The sequence below is a fragment of the Athene cunicularia genome (assembly GCF_003259725.1).
Source record: "Athene cunicularia isolate RWA chromosome 6 unlocalized genomic scaffold, athCun1 chr6_part1, whole genome shotgun sequence".
Taxonomy (NCBI): Eukaryota; Metazoa; Chordata; class Aves; order Strigiformes; family Strigidae; genus Athene; species Athene cunicularia.
Genome location: NW_020799105.1, coordinates 3,694,477 through 3,704,239, shown reverse-complemented (window position 1 = coordinate 3,704,239; position 9,763 = coordinate 3,694,477). Strand labels below are relative to the sequence as shown.

General features: G+C 41.7%; 1 protein-coding gene across 1 annotated transcript in view; it reads right to left on the bottom strand.

Moving 5' to 3' along the window:
• The window catches only part of SYNPO2L (synaptopodin 2 like), a 37,619-nt gene extending 28,559 nt beyond the window's left edge, over positions 1-9,060 (bottom strand). The window contains exon 1 of the mRNA XM_026851401.1: positions 8,650-9,060. Coding sequence (XP_026707202.1) covers positions 8,650-8,754 — 105 coding nt within the window. The 5' untranslated portion in view covers positions 8,755-9,060. The remainder of the gene's footprint in view (positions 1-8,649) is intronic.
• Between the last annotated feature and the right edge of the window lie 703 nt (positions 9,061-9,763).

Below are 9,763 nucleotides of genomic sequence, written 5' to 3'. Positions count from 1 at the left end.
GGGGCGGAAGAGAAAAACAAGTCCAAACAATCCACCTTTGCCTAAGCTAGCCAGAGGTGGCTGCAGGTAGATAAAGAGAGGCTCTATCTCCATGGCCTTTTGTTACTTGATGGAACATTAGCTGGAAAGTGAGTGAAGTGTAATACCAATGACAAGGAATTATGCCACACGTACTAGAATAGATACTAAAAGTACCTGATAAGCATTTTACCCTCAACAGAGTAAACAGCAGGATATCAAGGGGTTTCTATATGAAACAAGGATTCAGAAGGAACAGAAATGTTTGTCAGAAAGCAAGAGCCCCAGTGCCCACATCTAGTTGCTGGGACATGGAAGAAACATGCTTATACACGTCCCACGTAGGTCCTTTTCTAGATGCTCAGCCTTGTTCCTTTTGACATAAAAGATTTTAGGAGTAACATCTAAGGAAATTATAGCTCATAAGCAAATATACCCACCAAAATGTCTCTCAGGGACAGGCACCAAACTGGGTCAGAAGGAGAGTGCCTTGAACAGAGGGCAGAATCATTCAGTCCTCTGGAACAAGGTGTTCTCAGCCTTAGCACTGCATGTTGGTACTGTGCTCTAAAGGGCAGTGAGGATATGCAAGCTCTGAATAAAACCCTTACTCAGAGGACTCTTTTCAGCTGCTAGCAATTGTTGAACAGCAGCAGCCCTAAGTATAACATGCCTCCATGGTGAGACAGGGCAAAGAAGACATACCTACTATTATTTTGATAGAATGAGGATACGGTCCAAGACAAAAAGACACATTTGCAAAAAGGTATTGTACACAACATTCATCTTATTTACAAGTGTGGGTTACTGTACCAACACACAGCACTCACCAGCTCTAAGAGAGCCTCTCAGCAATTGTCTGAGGAGGATAAGCACCACTGTTCTGTAGCAGCAAGGATAGGATCAGCCACAGGTAGATTAGTCAGGCACCCAATTCACTTGAAGGATTCCAGAGGAACTTCAGTTACACAGACCTTCCTGTGCCTTGCAGCATCTTTGTAGGTATGAATGTACAGGACAAAACAGGCTCAGCCTTCACAGATGTATTCAGTAGTTCTTGCAAGCAACAAGTAGCAGGTTGAATAATGCCAGTGAATGAACCTGGGCTCTGGACTGCAATTGCCTGTAGCATCAAACTGTTGAAATGATCCTTGGCACATCTTTAGCTCAGGCCAGCTAATGCTCTCCAGAACAATTTCCAGGCACAGTTTGGGAGCTAGAACAGAACATTTCCAGAGCCACTGCCTGTGGGCAGCTTGTGTGCGATCATCTTATTTGGGAGAATAGAAGATGTTAATTGCTGGGCTTCGTTCCACTCTGTAGCAGCTGGCATCAGTGCCAGAGAGTGGTCTCAGGCACATTTAATGCACCAGGTATAGATGTGGCTTGTATAGTTTCACCACAACTGCTGGTAGTCATCTGTCACAAGATTCTTCCAGGAATCCTGCCTGCTAATTGGCAAATAGGACGTAAAGACAAAACTGCCCAGACTCTTCACCTCTGCAATGAGGAGAGGGAAAGCTTTTCTAGCAATGCCATTCAAACAGGAGTCTTAGACAACTTGTGGAAGCAAAGAGCATGGGGCAGCACATTTGTGGTCACACAGCAGAGGAGAAAACATGCAGGACAGTAATGTGTGAAAGACCTGGAGCCCACATCACACCTTGTCATAGGCATGATTGCCCCATGTCCTTTTAAGGGAAGGTAGGAGGCAAAAAATGAATAAATGCAGAGTAAAGTGGCTTGGGCAGTGAGAAAAGAATACTTTAATAAATGGTTAAAGATTATCTGAGAGTAAACATAGAGTACAAATCAAGATTCTAATAGAGGGAATGACATGACCACTGACCCAGTCTGCTCTCTATACTTGTTTCGGGAGGGAGTTCCCGTGTAAAGCTACTTCCTTTGTAGATAGCTCCAAGCCCTAGTTAGGCAGAAGGAATTGTGAACCAGATCATTAGCTGATGCAATCAGCAATGGTGATTTGTCTGTTTAGGCCACCATCATTGTCTGTGAGGTCTTATCCCCCCATCTCTGCTGGGAAGGGAGAGCAGAGCTCCCCTTCCAAGCTCTGCACCTTGCTCATTGCTGTCCCTGCACCGTGCAGAGCTTGCAGCTCCTCTGCCAAACAGCAGCCCTGGAGCCCCCCCACATTCTTGGGCACGTGGTGACTGCTGGGCCCAGCTGCTCCTTGGAAAGTTCCACCAGCACTGCAGCTTGCGTTCCCTTGCTGGCAGCCAAGGGTGGCACCTGCCTAAGTCCCAACAGGCCATAAAACATGTCCAGGAACACTCCCAAAGCTGCTTGAGGAACTCCTTCTGCAGCACTAGCAGACATATTCGGCCCTCCAAAACCAGCATTAGTGACTGCTATAGACTAGGCAGTCAGCAGTGCTTTTTTAGGTGTGACAGAAAACACTTCTGAAAACAAAGAACAGCCTGCCCACTGAAAAGGGAGAGGAAGAGAAGGTGATTGCAAATCTGGAAGCCATCAAACCTATTTGGATTAGAGCTGGCACCTCCATCAGGAATAATGTCACATGAGCAAAAGTGAACAGGACAGAGCAGCCAGGCCGTGGGTCACAGGGACTGGTGCCACAATATACAGGCAGCAAGGATATCTGCCAAAGGAGACAGTAGAAACAGTGAATTGTCAGCAGGGAAACACAGAGAAGAAAGTAGGGATATGTGAGAAAGAGGTAGAAAGGACGTTGTGATGAATCACTCCTAAATGACAAAACAATTCTTGGTTTTAGAAGCTTCCCCTAACAATTCACTCCATTGCTGCAGAGTAGCTCTACAGAAAGGAGCATTCTGAGTTATGACAGCCAATTCCTCATTATTTCAGATATGCCAAATTATTTACTCCAGTTCATAAACTGATGGCAAAAGGTTTTGAGCTCTTTTTCTAGATTGGAAAGTTGTTGCTGAACCTCCCTGGTTAGTCGTTTTGTGCACATTTGATCAGTGACATACTGTCCTGTATTTGAACAGTACTGCTGGTATTTGCCCAACATCTATTTGTAGACAGCAATAATATCTTTCAACCTTTTGCTATGTGAAAGAAGCCTTCTCTCCTCCCCTCCTTTTCTATAGCTGTTCTACCTTATATTCATTTTTCTTGAAAGTGACTGGCTCCATAGGTGTGATATTTCCAATGAATTCCCACTTGTGCATTAGACAGTAACATCAATGCCTTCCCATCTCACTTAGATACAGCTACCTGAAGCTCATTTGTTTGTTAGCCTTTTTAAATTCAGATATGCACCTTTTGCTGTCTCGTTATCCTCTTGTGGTCCACTAATATGCCCAGGTTTTTCTCTTCTACTATGAGTACCAGATGGAAAGCTTCCAGTTTCCACTTATTTCTTTAGTATTACTTGTGCATCAGACTATTCTGGAGGCAAAAGTGCCTTCCTTGCTTTGTACAGTAAGTAACTGGGTTTCCTTCTCATGGAATAAACCTTATTTTGCAGCAGGTTCCCTAAAGGAAGGTTTGCATGCACTTGCACTATCTTAAAGCTGCCCTGTTCATCATCATAAAAATTCTTTTCCTAATATAGTTCTATGTTATGTTTCTACTTTGTTTTATTATAAGCTTATGTATCATAATAAGCTTAAGTATCATTATGCTTATGTCCTATCTTATGACTTTTCTCAGACTAGCTATTTTACATTTTGTTTAGTTTCAAGTTCATTTGATACATGTATCCTTATTGCAAAGAAATCTTCCAGGAACCTGATGGTATTGTTTTCCCTTGTTCTCTTTTCAGAATGGGTGAAGCTTCATCTATAGCTTCTCCTTGCAAGGAATGCTGTACGTCAGGACCATGTACTTTTCCCTCTGCCTTTCTAAAATAAAAATCTTGCCATATATGGATCCATTTTTAATTTTTTTTCCCTTGCCTTTATGCTTGTTTTGTTCCTTTTCTGATGACTGTTTCTGGCCAAAGATTTGTTGTGTTGCCATGCGCACCACAGCTATTGAGCTGTACCAAATCAACTTTATTTTGGTAAGGGGTGGTGTAAAATCCCACTATACTTTATCTGCTTCAGTAGGTAAGAGTGAAAAGATTGATTGCGAATCACAGTAAGCCAAATACGAATGCACAGTAGTTCAACTGATTCTACTTAAAAGGACATTGCCATCACTAAGAACAAAATAAGACATTTTCCTTTCCTTTTGGGGTTCTTTACACTTTATTTTCCCCTTTATTTGTTTCTCTAATTCTCCACATTCCAATTTGTCCTAATTTCTGCAAAATTATTCATGTCCTCTGTTGATATTTGGTCCTGCTGTGTATCTGCCTGTTGAGCGTATCAACATCTGCTGTTCTTTCACCTTTGAGTTGGTATTTTAATACAAACCTAATTTAAAAATCATCTATTCTTTCTCACTGAGAGCTCCCCAGACACTAATAAATTTTATTTTGCTTCTTCTTTTGTCTCACCCTCCACTCTTGCAGTATCTATGAGATACCACAGTTTTTATGAGACTGAATTGTTATGGTACCCCTTTCATGTACACATCAGTATCCTATCATTCATATACACATCAGACATTTTTAGCACCTAGACAGAGCAAATGATTGTTTAGGTGGACAAAATAATCAGTATATGCTCCTGTAGGCAAGTTTAAGACAAAAGGAATAGACATTTGCAGTTACAGATCTGGACACATATAGTCAATTGGCATTAATACTAGCATTTCAGTCTTGCTTGTTATTAAAATTTGAAGGTTTTTTACTTAATATCCACTGGGCAGTGCTGGAAAAAGCAATGTGTGTTTCCCTCCTCCTGAGGCAGACAGAGCTGGTTTGGATCCACAAGGTTACTTGAACATGAAGCTAGTTATGCATGACCCAAGGGGCTGTCCACAAGGTATATCATTCCAGCATTTTGCTCTAGGTGTGTCCCTGAACACATAAACCACAGCGAGTCAGACAGCACAGAAGCTCTGCAGGAGCTGGATCTAGCATTTGAAGATACAGCTGCTTTCCTACCCCTTTGTGTTGGCCGGTCTGAGGTTTAGAATTGATCCCTTGCTTGGTCAAATGGTTTAAACCACAGCTATGCACCCTTTCAGTCTGTAGAAAAATGGGTTCACACCCCACTTCCAACAAGCTAATTTATTTAGTTATGTCCAGTTGAATACTTTATAGTATAAAGAATGGATGGTTTAAAATGCATATGCTCACTGTACCTTTGGAGTTAGCTGTAACTTGAAAAAAGTCAATAATTTAAGCCATCATTGTGAACAGTTTATGAAAGAACAATCAAGCAGAGGCCCACCAATGTATCTGAAGAGGATAGAGAATAATGCTGCAAGCATTCTAATGACATTAAATACCATCTCATAAAAAAACCCCAAAAAAAAACAAACCACAAACAAACCATACAGCAGACCTGAAGAATTTTCAGGAAAACAAAAAAAAACCTACCAAGAACTGCAATGAATGATTGAATTTATCATAATCTCCATATAAAGAAACAATAAAAAGATGATAATCATCATCTTTAGAAAGAAAGGCAAGAAGACCTGTGACTGTGTAAATTGATCATGTAAGATGATGAATTATGCAGGGTTTGTAATACAACAGGAACAACTCAAACAGGAAATCCCACTGGTGTAATATTTAGTCTTTGGAATGCCTGCCTGCTTGATGTTATCAAATCTTCATTAGGTAACCATATAAGATTTAGACACAAATTTAGCTGTTCACAGATAATTATCTGTTTATGTGTAGGGTAAACCATCAGGACTGTCAATTCCTACGTACTTTATACGGCCTGCTGATAATCAGCTGGGGTGAAAAAATTTCCCTCCATATCGCATTACCAGAAAATCAGGTGCATTGGTGAAGTTTACAACTTACTCTGAAACACTTGCAGGAAACACAAAAGAAATGAGATGCAGGAAATAGAGTGACCATTAAACTAGTCTGGTCTAGCAATTCCAGCATCTCCACATAACTACAAGGTTATATCTGTTTATATATAACTCGTTATACTTGATTCATTTCCACTTACCAGGCCCAAATTAGCTTTTTATCACTCTCTTTCATCCAGAAAGGTACACAGAAACAATCTGACTCCACATCCAAGTTTAAGTATCTTTTCTTAGCGACTGTGATTTTTCCAGTCTAGAAGTTGAAATTGCCTAAAGTGACAGCACTGGAATCCCCTGAGACACCAACTATATCCACTCAATTAACTCCTGGCACTTATCAGATATTCACGCCTGTATCTCCTATCACATTTTCTCCACATTCATCCATGTTCCTGTTCTGTCATTCCTCATTCTGTCCAAATAGGTTTTGCCGTAAGAACCAAAGCGCTAATATTTCTGTTCTGCTAAGCTAAAGTTTTCCTGGTCTCATATGAACACTTCTCTTTCTCCCCAAGAGTCCTTTCTTTTACAGCAATCAGCTTACTAACAGACTCTCTCATTTATCTAATCTCTTTCCATACACGCACAACACATCCTTCACCGTACTAATGAACACTGTGTTGTTATTTGACCTTACCTCTTCTGGGCAGACTCAATCTCAGTGACACCTCCCTCTGACCACACTTCCCAGTGCTGCCCAATAGCACTAAGCGCCTGGATGGAGGCCGAAGAGAGCAAATTGCTCATCCAGCAGGAGTCCCAGCTCCACAAACCAATAGAGAAACAGACAATACTGCCCGTTTCTCTATGCTATATCATATGGCTACAATCCCTGGTCATGGGACCATTCCCATCTTTGGCTCCTATAACATCCAAACGGACAGCACCAATGATGTTAGAGTTTTGGAAGACTTGCCAGTAGCATTTTGGTCCAGGCTTCATCCTGCTGCTGTCAATAGCAGAATCCTAACTGCAGAAGAATGAAGAGTTGATCTTTCAACTCAAAGAGCTGAAAACTGAGATTTGAACTTCTACTCTCTGCATAGTAAGAGGAAGACAATTTGGTTATTTCATGACTCCTGGGGGTGTATTCTCTTCTGAGCAGTTTACATTCAGATATGATCTACTGGGTTCCTGGTAAGATTTAAATGCTGTGCATTTAAGAACGTACCTGTGGTCACCCGGATGCCATGAAATTCTGGACAATAATAGCCCAAAATGATAAGTATAATTTCAAAGTCCTGCTTGAAGAACAACATATACTTTGAGCCTTAAATGCATCTGTATCAATTATATTTTCCATAATTATTTTTATGCAATATCCATATATTGTTTTATATATATATATTTGTATTGCTAGACTTAAGGTATGACACCCAGTCCTGGGTGACAGCTCCTTCTACTTAATACCTTTCTGGAAGTGTTATCCTTGAGCAATATCCCATTCACTTTAAGGTGCAACTTAGCCGGGGTAATGGCTAGTTCTCGCTGCTGTTCAATTCTAAGGAATCTCTGGGAGACATCTAGTACCTCCTCCCTCTTCAGTCCTAGTTTCTTGTCTACTTGGGGGGAAAAACAAGAGTCAAAACAATCCTATACCCTACAGAGTTTATGCGGCCACTGAAAATCCCGTTTTCCTAATAACTACTGATGCCAGATACCCATTTCAAGAATATTGATTCTTCCTCTTCAGCACCTGAAGCTCTACAAGTACATGCAGAAGTTGGTTTCCTGGAGAAAAATTATCTTTCTCTATGTAAGAAACATCCACTTTAGGGCCAACTATGGGATTCCAAATCATTGGGCAGAAGTCACACAAAAACAATCCTTGACCTGGGTGAGCCAAGTGACACAGAACATTTAAAATTCTCTGTCAGAGGCACAGTCTACTTAAGGAAACAGAGGGAGCTGGACATAACATTTTTTCAGTCCTGCTGCTGGGTGTCTTCCAGTGAGACATCCCAAGATATCATTGTGTCAAGGCTAATGCAGCTGTTAAGAGCTTAATAAACAGAGGACTTTTTTTCCTAATTTTTAAGCTACTCAGTAGTCTTTATGAAAAGCAGACAGTAACAGCTGCTTATCAAGAGTACTGCAACTCAAGGTTTATTTCTTATTTAATCTCCCATCCAAACAAATGCTTTTCTTCAATTCTTGAAATGTAACCAATCAATATTTGCTTCTTAGATCATCAAAAATATTCACTTTGGACAGCATTGAGAAAGTTTCACCAATAGAAGAGATCCTAAGAAATGTGCATCAATTTTGAAAGCTGGAATATCGTAATGAAGTGTTAGGGACAGTTGAACTGAATTACAAATACGGCTTTGTTGCTTTAAATATTTTTTTCTTTAGTTGAATGTCTTACAGAAGCACTTAAGTTTTCACATTTGAGCCCTTTTTCCTGCCCTGTCACTGTGGTTATCTCTCTACTGACAACTAGGGAGAGTTGTATAGATTATAACGTGTCTGAGCTGTACAGACCTGTACTGAAGCAGGTCTTCACCTGACAGTTGTCTCTACCTCAGCAGCATCTATTTCAGGACCCGCATCCCATCCCACACACTGCTTGACTATTCCACCCAAGTCTTCCTTTTAAGATCTGCTGCCACAGTAAGGAGTTCTTGCATTCCTTAACAGTAGTGGAAGATGCTCAGCTCAGTAGGGATATCTGAGTTCAGCAGTGTGGGAAAGAAACAAGTCGACAACTCTGCCCTCACAGTTCACATCTCGAGGTCCTACCTTTGACACTTGAAGGGGCCTTTTCTGCTCTGAGCCCCCTTGCAGCCTGAAGCCCCAAGGGGCACCTCCAGACAGAGTGATGAGGATTTCTTCTTCAGCTCCCATGATTTCTGCGCTTTGGATATTTTGTCTTCCCAACTTCAAAACAGACTCCAGTTCTTAACAGGCAGTATCTTCTACTCCCATCTTCACAGTTCGCACCACAACTCTCTGGTTCCCCAAAAGGCCTTCTGCTCACTTTCTCCTTCAAGTTAACACACACACAAGAGGGGAGTTGAGACTGTCAAGCCTGGTCTTCCCTACTCTTCTGGACTCTCAGCTGCTGCTCTGCCTATGATTAGACATTTGATTCTGCTCTTGGTAAGGGGCCAGAGTTGTACACACGTGTCATGTCAATCTCACCCTCTGTGCCCCCCCCATATGCACCATGGATCTCTCACTGAAGTATGGCTGAAAATAGCACACTCCTGTCTCTCCAGAGCTTTGTCTGACACTCTTAAGGCTGGAAGCATTTCCGTAAAATTTTATTTCCACTTCTCATTCAAAGTGCAAATCCTAGGGTCACCAAGCACTCAGGGTTCATTCGCATGAGTTTCACACAAGGACATGACACAGGCACAAACTTCTACTAGCACCTGACCCTGAGAAACTGAACAAAAACAAGCTTGCAAGTGATGTGAACTTCACTTGTGTTTTCCCTGTGCAGCTAGTGTTACTACACAGTAGCACTATCTGTCTACCCTGAAAACTACAGGCAGACTATAGACTTAACGTGCTCCCTCTGCAGCTTGCTGCTCCCTGACATCTCCTACAGCCACTCCTAATATTAGACACTGGGACCAGAATAGCCAGGATTAGCTACACAGATGGGATTCAAACAGTTCTGTGCAGGGCACCATTTACACAGACTCCTCAACGGCCAAGAGAATGGCTTTGCACCCGGGTGCAAATTGAATCCGAGAATAATTTGGGTTGGAAGGGACCTTTAAAGGTCATCTAGTCTACCCCCCCTGCAATGAACAGTGACATCTTCAAGTAGATCAGGTTGCCTGTCCAATCTGACCTTGAATGTTTACAGGGATGAGGCATCTACAGCCTCACTGGACAACCTGCT